The sequence below is a fragment of the Ornithodoros turicata genome, chromosome 1, assembly GCF_037126465.1.
Source record: "Ornithodoros turicata isolate Travis chromosome 1, ASM3712646v1, whole genome shotgun sequence".
In the NCBI taxonomy this organism is placed as follows: Eukaryota; Metazoa; Arthropoda; class Arachnida; order Ixodida; family Argasidae; genus Ornithodoros; species Ornithodoros turicata.
The window spans coordinates 232,662,786-232,675,491 of NC_088201.1; the positions used below are offsets into that span (position 1 = coordinate 232,662,786).

Genomic DNA, 12,706 nt, shown 5'->3' on the forward strand with positions numbered 1-12,706 from the left:
CCAGTCAAGAAGGGACAACTTTTACTCTAATAGACGACGATCTTATAGCCGGTTCTAGGCAATAAAAGGCACGGGTACAACAAATAACTGATATTCCTACGGAGCATGTTAAATCATGTGCTCGTATATTATTACATATATGAAATCAGTGATTCAATCAATCAATCAATACCTGAATACCTCAATTATTGGACGAAACCAGCGGGACTGCCTTGCATCTTCCACTTGCCGACGACGACCCACCGCAGCGCACGCACTTTCACTGCAACGTAGAAGTGGCATGCATATCACGTGAATGCATCTTTACACGAATGCGGTTATCTTTGAAGACGCCGTTGCCAGATGAGGAAGTCCACGAGCAGCATTTAAATGCACGCGTTGTCACCACGTGTCCGCGTGAGGCTAACGGATAAGGGCGCGCACGCGATAAAGATCTAAGCACAGCGGGACACCGTCGATACATTTCCGCGTGCACGGAAAGGAGATGGATTAGCTTTTAACCCCTTCTGGCGACACGCATTCAACACCCTGACCGAAAGAACGTTTTACAGGGGCCTTTTTTTTTAAGTTTCGTGTCAGCGGCCGGCAAAACAACTGTGAATGTGAGCGACGTACAAACGAGCACAGACGGGAGGGTGGACAGCAGACTTGGAGGTGTCTTGAGTACCTACCATACTCTAAATACTGTATCATAAGTGCTTTTATGGGTATCTTAGTATCTTATTGAGTACGCTTCGTGAAAAGGATTTGTACTGTAATTATTTTTTCTTCAGTTTTCAATACTGTAATTACTCTCTCCTTTTTGTCAAACATTCAGATGGGCATTTTTTTTTTTTATGCCTAATTTGCAGGCATATTTTGGCACTTCTGTGGCTGTTTATTTTTCGAGTATTTTATAACTATCTAAAATACTTTTCGTAGTGTTTACTACTCTACTCTAAATACTTTCACTTCTGAGTATCTATCTTTACTGAAGCTTTACGTTTTGCGCTCTGTATTTAGTAACGCATTTTAAAGACTTTTTGTGGTATCTTCTACATGTCTGGAGGGCAACAGGAAGGAGTGGGGTTGGGGGGGACAGGGGAAGTGCGTCCTAGACCGACTTCACGGGGGAAAGCCGACATTCGTCTGCAAAGTCTGCCGGAGAACCATGGAAAATCTCAGACGGCACAGCAGGTGATGGGATCCGAACATGCGTCTCCTGGAAGTCGCGGCACGAAACGCTGTCATCTTAACCACTACGCCCCGCTTACTAGTCGTTTACAGTGTGAGCAGGACAAAACAGGGAAATGCACGTGGTAGTCAGCGTCCTAGATACAAAGCAGAATGATTTTTTTTGATTGCGTGTTAGCGCCGCGAAGCAACAGTGGCTATGAGCAGCGTACAGATGTGGACAGACGTAGAGAGGACAGCAGGAAGGAGTGGGGGACAGGGGGATAAGTACGCGTCCTGGGCCGACTTCAGGGGGAACTGTGCCGAAATTCATATGGAAAGTCTTCGGAAAACCCAGGGAAAACCTCAGACAGCACAGCCGGTCGTAGGATTCGAACCCACCACCTCACAGTCTACAGCACGACCTTGGTTATCACCAACGAGCGGACGCCTTAGCCCACAAAGCAGAATGAGGAGGGGTGGGGTGATATACGTTCATTTCGGAAAGGTCAGCCTGACCGAAGGTCGGCTTGCTATTACCAAATCAAAATATATCTCAAAGATGAAGTAAAAGCAGAATGAACTACACGCAGTGAAGCTTTGAACTGTTTATTCACACAAGCTTTCATGCTTTCAAGCTATCTTTCCCTTTTCCTTTTCAAATTTTTTGTCCAATTGCTAGCCGACATACCGTTTGTATGACATTTCCTTCTTTTTCTGTGTTGTAGTATATAATACACGATAATAATAAATCGATGAATAAATATTTCATGCCCCCCCCCCCCTTTCATGCATTGGACTGCATTTTATCAGAGGAAGAAGGCGATAAAGCAATGATAGTGAAAAGGTTGTAGTCTTGATGCGGTCGGGGTACCTATTCGAAAAGTAGTAAAAACGCAGTAAATATTCGACCTGCTATTGACAGTTGATATTATCCAGGCTGTTCAAAATTAAGCTTTCACGAGCGCTACGCAAACACAGTGATGACAGGAAACCGGATGAAAACTTTACTCTACTTGTGTAAGAAACAGGTGCTGCTAATTGTGTAGCACCTGTTTCTTACTCAAGGAACAGAAAAAATAGCACCAGTTTTCTTTTGTTCGCCTATTTATAAAGTGCTAGTGAAAGCTTAATTTTGAACACCCTGTATTACATACCAGGGTTAAGTTAGCAGAGCATGCTAGCTTAAAGAACGAATGACAAATATGATGATCTAATCCGTACGAAATTTTTGCGTACAAAAGAAGTTTTGTAACTCTTCTGAAGCACATGATGCGGTGTTACACTTAAGTGGAAAATCAATCAGACGGAGCCTTAAAAAGTCATTGGACCGCGCAACGTATTAATTGAGATAAATACTCAGAAGAATAGCAAGAACCAAAAACAGCTCATCTATTTTTTCCCAATCAATCAATTACTCAACCAACGAACAAGGGCTGTAACCTAACCAGACACCATTCGATTATTTTTTTCTCGGGGTCCTCGCGGCATGTTCAATATTTCCTCCTCTAACTACCAGGGCCATAGTAAGATAACACGTGTTCTTCTGGGGCGTTTCTACCGCTTTATGGCTGCCTTTACCGAGACATTGGAACGTCTCTTGTAGGTATAGGCCCACGCTTTTAATATGGCATACCGCGAGGACACCCAAGAAAACAATAACGGAACCGTTCATGGTTACGTTACAGTCCTTCTCAGTTGATTGATTGATTCATGTCGCTACAATGCAGCAGTGAGACGGGACGAAGGGCGGTTAAAACAAGGAGACAAACGTATCATGAACTATCGCCAACTCCCCCTCTTCCTTCCTTTGATTGATTGATTGATTGGAAAAAGTATGGAGACGCCCTTATTGGTTCTTGCTATGAACTCTGAGTACTCACTCCAGTTAAAGGTGAGGTGGCATTTAATATGACTCAAAACCATGCCTCATCTGCCATGCTGTCCACCAGGAGTCGCCATGCAACATATTTTCGCTCTGCGGTGTATTATAGTTGCGCAATCGAATTTACAACAACAACAACAACAAAAAGGAAAAAAAGAAGAAAACAGAAACAAAACATTGGGAGACAGCAGCCGCAGACCGCCGACACGATCTTCCGATCTCCCCAACTTTTTTTTTCTTCGCAGCTCACGCGCCAGGTCCCCCAAGGTCGCCATTTTCCCATGTATTTGTTCCTATACCGATGCGTGCAATGCCGGAGGCCGCCCTTAGATACCCCATTGTTACCAGACGTTGGCTTGCGTTTGATTGTAGCGCGCTAAAGATCCAGTTGAAGCACAATCCAAGCCAGGCCAAGTCACCGAAGGAAAAATGGACGACTGCGCCTGCGGCGCCTGGTACGACAGGTACGCTATCGGTGATGCACGCAGCCGTGCACTAGATCCTTCCGATCGCTCAACACGTTTAAAAACGGGACCAAAAGTGAAACACGACACAGAAAGTTGTTATACGCGTTTTATTTGGACATATAAAGACTAAATTGATTCGCAGAAACAACAAAAACATTTTGCCGCTAAACTTAGCGCGCTGAAGTGATCCGGAACGGCAACAGTGGGGTATCTAGTGGCGGCTTTCTTCGTTGCACGTTTTTCCGAGGTGCGTTTGGGGGACCTATCACGCGCAGCTTATACATGCTTGAGCTGGACATCGCAGGGCGGGGCATTGAGTCGCCTGGACATCGCAGGGCGGGGCATGAGCGCGAAAGAGTGCAGTGCATATTCAGTCGGTTTGGTGCCATTATTTACTTTGTTGCGACAATTTTTTTTTGAAAACGTTCACCGTCGGCAATCTGTCACAATGCATTTAAAAAAAGTGCGTCTCGTATACCTGTTTATTGCCCTTTTAAAGGCACTTCGAAGTGCGATCGCTTCGTCGAACTGTGATCGCTTCGTCGAACTGTGATCGTGTTGCCGGCGACTACATCCGGTAGAAACACGATGTTTTGTTCGTTCGGTAGCTAGGAAGGAAGCATTTTGTGCTGCGGGGCGCCGAACACCACTAAACAGAAGCACCACAAGACACGTGATATGGAGGTGGGGTCCCCGAAATCCACCATTAAGAATAAACGTTTAAGAATAAAACATTCAAGAATAATCCGCTTAAAAAATACACGTTTAAAAATATATCTCCTAAAATAAACCGCTTACTATCCTCGCTTAGAGATCACCGTTTAATAATCCACCATTAAAAATAAACTGTTTCAATATCCCCACACCATCTAGCACGGAGGCAGACTGATTGCAATTTACGCCGGGTTATATCATGTTATGTTAGGTTAGTTTAGTTTGGTTTCGGTTAGTTTGGGATAGTTTGGTCCTGTGAGGTTAGGTTAAGCCCCTTGCTTGCAGTTCACCTTGATTTGGGCCATACCACATGATTCTAGCAACTGTAGGGTGGATTTGGGGGGATTCTGAAACGATTTATTTTTAACGATATATTCTTAACCGTGGATTCCTTAGCGTTTATATTTAAACGGGGATATTTCGGTGATTATTTTTGTGCGTTTATTTTTATGCGTATATTCGGGGAGATATATTTTTAACAGTGGGTACTTACGCGTTTATTTTTGAAAGATTATTTTTAAAGGTTTCAAACGGGATACACAGAGTGAAGGAAATGTAACGTGACATTACCTCGTTGTAGTAAGGCGTAAGGCCTGACAAGTGAAAGATTTCATTGTGCCAAGGCCGCCACAATGTGCTGCGAATGGATTCGTGATAGGTACACACGAATACGAATCTTCACGTGAAGCGCTCACTTTTTCTGCACATTGTCTCGTGGCGTATTCGGGCTTACGGGTGCAGATTCCGAAATATCTTAATATATTCCGTTTCAAAGAGAGTTTCGATTTGATTCGAATACAGAATGTCATATTTCATTCTGAATCCGAACCGAGTACACAATCATCTGCCCCGCTACACTAAAACTTCGAATATCTGCACAGTCCAAATAAGGTTATTGTCAGAAAGCGTGTGACCTAACATAAGACTGGAATTTTGCCGGTGTACAGAAAGCAGTAGGAACTTAGTGATAAGGCTTTATATTGCTATAGGCATTAAGAAAAAAAAAAACATAATTCCTACATCGCGGACATTGTTTCCGTTATGTCATGGTCACGATCGTGAAGATAACGCGGTCACGCGGTAGCTACCATATGGATAATATGGTCCTGGGTGAGTGCCTTATCTTATTCGTAGCCTCGCGTGCGAATAAGATCTCGTTTTCCGTATCGAGGGTAAAATGTGAAAACGTGTCAGAGTGAGAAGTCCAGAGTCCCATAAGATGCTCAGTAACCGGTACACAGTGGGCTGCACAATGATCGACCCTCTGGTGCAGTCGGCCATCATTGCCTTTGAAGATTAGCTGATATTATAAATAGGGAGCGGATTTTTAGGCACTAAAAACGACCAAAATACGTAAGCAATTCAGCACCCAAAATGACCAAAATAAGCAGTAAAAAAAAAGAATATAGGCACATTCCTCTGATTATGTATTCCGACTTTCTTGTAATGTTTGTCACGATAAGGTATTCGGATCCCGGGATGGTACCATCACTTTTATACTGATATCTTTGCCGCTCACTGTACTGAAAGTTCACTATAACAAATCATGTTTTTAGAATCCCAGCTCGCAGTGAAGTTTTGGAAACGCCAAGGGAGGTTGCGTGTTTTGATCCCTTCTTCTATCTGAATATCCTCTGGCTACCCGAAGTAGTGAATAAAACTGAAGTGCTTGCAAACCACAAGGAAAGCAAACCACAACCGTGAATAAGACAATTAAAAAAAAAACATATCGTTGCGCAAGGACCTAATATGGCGCAGTTGCGAAAGAAAAATTCTTTCCCCGAACAGCACCGCAAGCAGTGCTGCCCCGACGACCCTGTTATCCGCCGTACCGTTCAAAGACACGGCCCACACAAGGGCAGATCGCGTTATCAAGAGGCCCTTCTCCAAATATGAAGGACCGGCTCACTTTCGCCTCCCTCCACCGCGAAAGATTAATACGCTCTAACCATGCTCTACAGTGGTCGGCCGTGGTAAAAAATCAGGGGGGGGGGGATATACGTTTATTTCAGAAAGGTCAGCCTCACATGCTCATCAGGACATGCTGCACGAGCAGTGCAGAGCGTGTCGCGCGAAAAATGGAGCATAGTTAGAACCCTCGTTCTTTGTTTCTGTGGGCAAATATACGTTACAAACACGAAGAGGTCGATAAAGAGCGGCTGGCAAGGACAAAAAAGGGCAATTATAGCATGACATCAAGAAAAAGGTACGCAAACAGGAAAATGTCACCGTTAGGCACTTTTAGGCATTTATAGGCAAATGCCAAAAATCATGCCTTAGTTATAACGTGTGCTTCTAACTCTGCAAAGCGTCGCGATAATACTTGCGACATGTGCAGTGTACTAAAAATTCATTTTATGCCGTTAAAAAAACTGGCATTTGCGCCTCCTAAACAACCACCATGTTGTGCAAGCGGACGCGAACTCCCCTATTTGGATGCTGTTAACGTCGAAAAACATTTAACGAATCAAGCCATTCAAACAACCTTGCTTCTCTTGTACCTTCCTTTATTCACAGATGAAGTATGGGCATCATTCCCATCGATGTTGAGGTGCAAACAAACTTTACACAAAATATACAAGAAATGACTATGTGTACAGTCCGCCGCAGCAGAGAGCTGCGTCAGATCACTAGGCTTCTTCTTTGGTGCTTCATTTACCATCCCTTGCCGTAGCCCCCTCCGTAACCACCGTATCCGCCGCCGAGTCCGTAGCCTCCATGTCCATAGCCTCCACCGTAGCCTCCACCATATCCACCAGCAAGACCGTAACCGCCCTTGAGACCATAACCGCCGAAGCCGCCGTAACCGCCTCCGAGACCGTAGCCTCCGTAGCCACCTCCGACACCGTAACCGCCGTAACCGCCTCCAAGCCCGTAACCTCCGAATCCACCGCCGAATCCACCGCCGAAGCCTACTCCAGCGTTTCCAGCACGAAGAGCAGCCTCGGTTCCGAGAGCGGCACCAGCTGCGAGTCCCGCGCTAGCGCTGAGACCTCCAGCACCGTGGTGGTAGTCGACGACCGGAGCCACGTGGTGGGTGACGGTGGTCACTGGGGCCTTGACGTAGTTGACCACCTTCTTGCTGACGTAGTGCTGCTTGACGACCGGCTGCTTCACGACAGCGAGTGTGGCGACTGGTTTCTTGACTGGGTGGCCAACGCCTACGTGACCGGCAGACACTTTGGCGGGTCCGACGTGGCCGTGGCCATGGCCGACTCCGGCGCCGTGGCCACCAGCGTGTGCGCAAGCCACGAGGGCTGCCAGCACTATGACCTGCAAAAGAGATGCGTAGATGCTTTAGTACATGGGGAGGTTTATTTCGGTTGAGCCCTGTCGTACACTCTTAAAAAAAGAAAAGGCGTGCTGTACACTCTAAGAAAAAAAGGGGTAAAACGAGGAGTAACTGCAGCTTCTACTGCCCTAGACTGCAATTACTGCCCATTTTAGTCCCCGACATTTAGTCCCGGCATTTACTCCCCAGGATGCAAATTGTCACTAAACTTCACGAATGATCTCCTGAATGCAACAGTCTACGGATATATGTGTCCTTGGTCAATTTGAAAGGCATAAGGCTGTATAACTCAGCAAACGTATCAATTAACCAGCCACACAGAGTAAGAAAGAGTTAGCGCTTCATTGTTCGAAAATTGTGCCCTATGTATTCCGCAAGGTTTGACATCACTCGATATATCAAGGTTGACGGTTTGCTTCAAAGTATTTTCATGCATGCACACGAATTATGTACCTGGGACTATTAGAACAGAGCGTGAAATACAGTCTTCACTCTGTGACATTCATTTACTCCCGTGCATTTACTCCCGAAAGGGTCTATTTTTTGTGGGAATGCATTTAGACCCGAAAAGGAGTAAAATTAATATTTTTTTTGTTTAACTCCTTTTTATTGCCGCAAATATCGCTCCCTTTTGGAGAGTACAATTACTCTCAAAAATGAGTCTCCTCCGGGGTTACTGGAGGGTAATATTACTCTCCGGTAGGGAGTAAGGGAGTAACGTTACTCCATAAGGGGAGTAACGCTAACCCTTTTTGAGAGTAATCGTACTCTCCACAAGGGAGAGATATATGGGGCGAGAAGAAAGGAGTCAAAGTACACCCTTTTTTTAAGAGTGTACAGCTCGTAAAAATGACAGAATATTGCTAAAAAATGCGTGTATTAGGTTCGAGTAAGGTGAACTGTGATCCCTGATTTTGCGGTCTTTAAATTGCGAATCTGCGAAATCGGATTGCGCTTGTGTTTCTTCTAAACGTTGTAAGAAGAACTGTTATTCTATTATTATATAATACATGTTATGAACTGTAAGGTCTGTCATTTAAGAATATCAGTTCGACAAATAGCGTTGTCAACATATGGTTCAGTACGCCTATTGTTGAAGCTCTGTCTATTCCATTCGTGATACTTATTCGTGAATAATTGTTGTCTCTCGCAAACTACAGAAAATTCGCGGAAGCCGCTACAACACTGTCGCATACAATGTTCCGAATTAATTGCTAATAATAGCTAATTATCGACAATCAATATTGGATAGTACCGGGTTCTTACGTAACATAAAAAATATGACCAGTAGCAGCGCACCAATCGCTCGATGCGTCAATTAGCTTTGCCCTTCTCAACGTTCTTTACGTGCACTGAAGCCTCACGAGTCATCACGAAAGACAGCGTCTGTAAGCAACGTGTACTATGTCCGCAAATTGCTGCAGCCATATTGCTGCCGAAATCGCTGCTATTTCTGTGCTATCCCAGGGTAAGACCGCCGATAGTTTCGACCACCTGCACTCTTAAAAATGAACTTCACCTCATAGCATGTTCCTAGCCAACCGTCATCTCGAATGATATCGTTATCCGCCCTGGTTTGTTGAAAACGGGAGGCGTACGCCTTTTTGTGACACTTATGCTGTTCATAATTGTCACAAAAAAGGCGTACGCCTCCCGTTTTCAACAAATCAAGTCAGATAACGATATCATTCGAGATGATAGTTGGCTAGGAACGTGCTATGAGGTGAAGTTCATTTTTAAGAGTGTGGGGTTGTTTTGACGTACCACCCAAACCTCCGACACGCGGCGCTGGGAGCAATGTTTACCTCCCCCCCCCCTCCTCATTGCTACTGTCCTCGGCTGGGATCGACCCCGCGATCTTGAGCTCAGCGAGCCAAACACATTACCGACTGATCTATACTGCGACCAGCAAGAAGCCGCTTTGCCTTACCACTTGCACACCGCCCACCCTCTGTAATCAATACACCCCACTGAATGTGAAATACTCACAAAAGCGTTCATGGTGGTAGTTAGTTTCTTGGGAAGAGTCCTGGAAGTTTCTGTGTCTCCAACGAGTCTGCGGTCAGTTTATATACATTGCCCAAGAAGGAAAGGATACGACTATCGTTGATCTTCGTCGAGGATGTAGAGGAAGAGACCGCGTCCCTTTCGGATCGCTTTTGCATAGAGAAGAAACTCTTTCCGTTTGAGTTCAAATTTAGAGTTAGATAGTCATCGTGTACCATTTCACACACAAAGTTCCTGTGCGGCGTAGGCGAGTGCATCTTTCAGGGCTTCTCTTTTTCCGTTTCTATTTCGGCTATTTGTTACATATGTTCGCCTTCTGATCCCGAGATCGCGGGTTCGAACCAGGCCGAGGACGCCAGGAACTTGGTGGCAGGGTACAAGTTGCTTAGACACGCCGTCTTCCGCGAGGGACGTTAAATACGTGGTGCCGTGTGATGAGCTTTCATCGCACGTTAAAGAACCCTCAGGTGGGCAAAAGCAATCCACAGACCGACCGCTGTGGCGTCGCTCATGATCTCAGTTGTCTCGCGACGTAAACACCCAATTATTAATTATTTGTTACATATGTTGCGTACGGGTGATGATTAGAATTTCATCTTATACTTCATGATAGGCAAGCGATGTGCGATGGGCGATGCGAAAAGGGGGAAAAAATAAAACACTGTCAAGGAGCCCGCGAAGAGGGAATCACACACGTAACATGAAAAACGGTTAGGAGCAACTAATATTTATTCGAACAAGAACTTTCGTGCAAGAGACTGCACTTCTTCAGGAGAAGTGCACCTGAAGAAGTGCAGTCTCTTGCACGAAAGTTCTTGTTCGAATAAATATTAGTTGCTCCTAACCGTTTTTCATGTTACGTGTGTGATTCCTACAACTTACACTCAGGTAATGTTAGGGCGGTAGAGTGAATCGTTTCCCCTCAAATGGTTCCCGAACGGTTTTGCCCCTGCCCAATCAGAAGATTCCATTATGAGTCACTCCACCTTATCATTGGCCCTCTGCGATAGCGCTCGCCATCCGTTTAATCGAAAACGGGTCACTAAAACTCGCTAGTATTGGGGAGTTTGAGTGAACCGTCGTCACTCAAACGATTCGCGAACGGTTTTGCCACGACCCAATCACGTGATTACGTTCTGAGTCACTTCCCCTTATCATTGGTCATCCGCCAAACCGTTCGCAAAAAGTTTGGCTGAAGACGATTCACTAAAACTGGCTAAGCAGAAGAGGGAGTAGGAACCAGAGTTCGAGGTAACTCGTTACAAGTAACTTGTTACTGCGACTAAGTCCCTTGTTTTGGTAACTTGTAACTTAACTCGATACTTTTGCGCCGTGGTAACTTTCACTGGAACTCGTTTCTTTTTCAGGTAACTTTGCCAAAGTAACTTAAGCTCAGTTCCAAGTTACTTTTAATTCGCTTTTCACTCACGTTCGCATATTTTCTTGCTTGCTCTCCGGTTCTTTCACGGCATTTTATTCCATAAAACGTGATAGTCAATCAATAACAGTATTCTATTCAGGAAGTAAGAACCACTGCCATTGAACTGAAGCTGAACCATTGTGCGCCTACAGGGAGTAAGATGTAAAGCGTTCGAATAGTTGGACATAAACGAAAACGATGTAAGCGTGTTGCACTCCTCCGCAGGCAACTGAAGGTCTAACTGAACTGCTCTCGCGCGCCGCACCTGTGTAGTGCTATTTTGTGTCCGAAGTAACTTGGAAGACATTCTCGTTCTTTTTTTTTTTTTTTCAAGTACCTCCGTGACTGCGAGTTACATTTCAGACTGAAGAACTTCGTTATTAACTTAGTTACATTTTTCACGCGGTAACTTAACTCGTAACGAGTTCTTTTTGACGGGAAACTTCTGGATCTATGGTTGGAACCATTCGCGTACAGTTTGAGTGGAAACGATTCGGTATAACTCCCTTGTGTAACAACCGACCGAAATGTGTTTTTCTCTTTGCGAGACCCACTACAACGGTTCGTCAATTTGTGAAGGGGGCGTTCACACGGGCCGATTTTCAGCACCAGCTCAGACCAACACGAAGCGGCGTCTTTGGACTAACTTCAAGACGGTACCGTCTCCATGTTCACACGTACCAACTCGTTAGCTCCGCCCACAACCAACCTTACGGCAATCGCAGTGTATGGGCTCAAGTCCCACCGCTGGTGACTTTTTTTAAACTGTCATTAATCAAAACGAAGTCACTTTATTTCGCCAGAAGGTGACCAGTATCTCAAAAAATGCCTATTGATATGTTTATATGGTGCTAGCAACAAAAATAAAAAAAAAATATCATGTACCCCTGTAGGATTTGAACCCATGCCAGGCAGCACGACAGGAACGAAATCGCTGGACGCCCTCGAGGGTCACGTGGCAATGCTCCTCGCGTTGATTGGTTACACCACCACCAACTCTCCGAAGTTTTCGCTCGGCGACCGATTTCCACCAACTCGAGTTGGTCATGGTCGGTGATGTCGGCCGACTGCCACAAACTCCAAAGTTGGTCCGAGTTGGTGCAGAAAGTTGGCCCGTGTGAACGCCCGCTTAGTGAGTTAGTGTATGCTTTGCACTCTGTGCCTTCCTGCGTTTCCTCTTTGTTGCTTTTCTTTTTGTTGTGTTCTTTCTTCCAGAATTATTTTGTGATCTATTCATTCACGGGTAGGGTAATGTTGCAAAGAACCATGGGATGCGGCGAGACAGAGTAATGGACGCTAGCATTAGCATAACCTTACTTCAGGAAATGAAGGTGAAATGTGCAATTATCCGTGTATCATACCCGCTATTTTTCTGTTTTCGGACTCATGGACTTCTTCGCATAGCCGTGTAAAGGATAGGTTCCGGAATTCGTGGCAGCTATGAGTGCAGCATCCGTTTCAAAATGGCGCACATACAACACTCTCGTTTGTCCTACATGATAAAGTGACAGGCTCAAGCCTCAAAAAAGAAGTGAAAACTTTTTCTCTATCCACATGCAACTTGCTCCACGCTGACTTGACTTGACAGACTAGAGCCGACGTCTTTCCGTGTCCTCGTAATCAGTCTGTTTCGAACAGCAGCGTTGCCAGAAAAAAAAAAATATTTCGGAAGGGGAAGTGTTTCCTCTCGCTTCCCTCTCCTAAAAGCGTGTGTCATTGTTGTGCTGCATTATCTATGTATTGTTCAGCAGTCCGTCCAGAGTCAGTAT

At 45.1% G+C, this 12,706-nt stretch overlaps 1 protein-coding gene across 1 annotated transcript; it reads right to left on the bottom strand.

The window, feature by feature from the left end:
• Positions 1 to 6,873: 6,873 nt before the first annotated feature.
• On the bottom strand, positions 6,874 to 9,511 carry LOC135396099 (keratin-associated protein 19-2-like). The gene is made up of 2 exons (XM_064627143.1): positions 9,500 to 9,511; positions 6,874 to 7,491 (listed from the first exon to the last, which is right to left on the bottom strand). The coding sequence occupies exons 1-2, from the start codon at positions 9,509 to 9,511 to the stop codon at positions 6,874 to 6,876; spliced, it is 630 nt and encodes a 209-aa protein (XP_064483213.1).
• Positions 9,512 to 12,706: the final 3,195 nt, after the last annotated feature.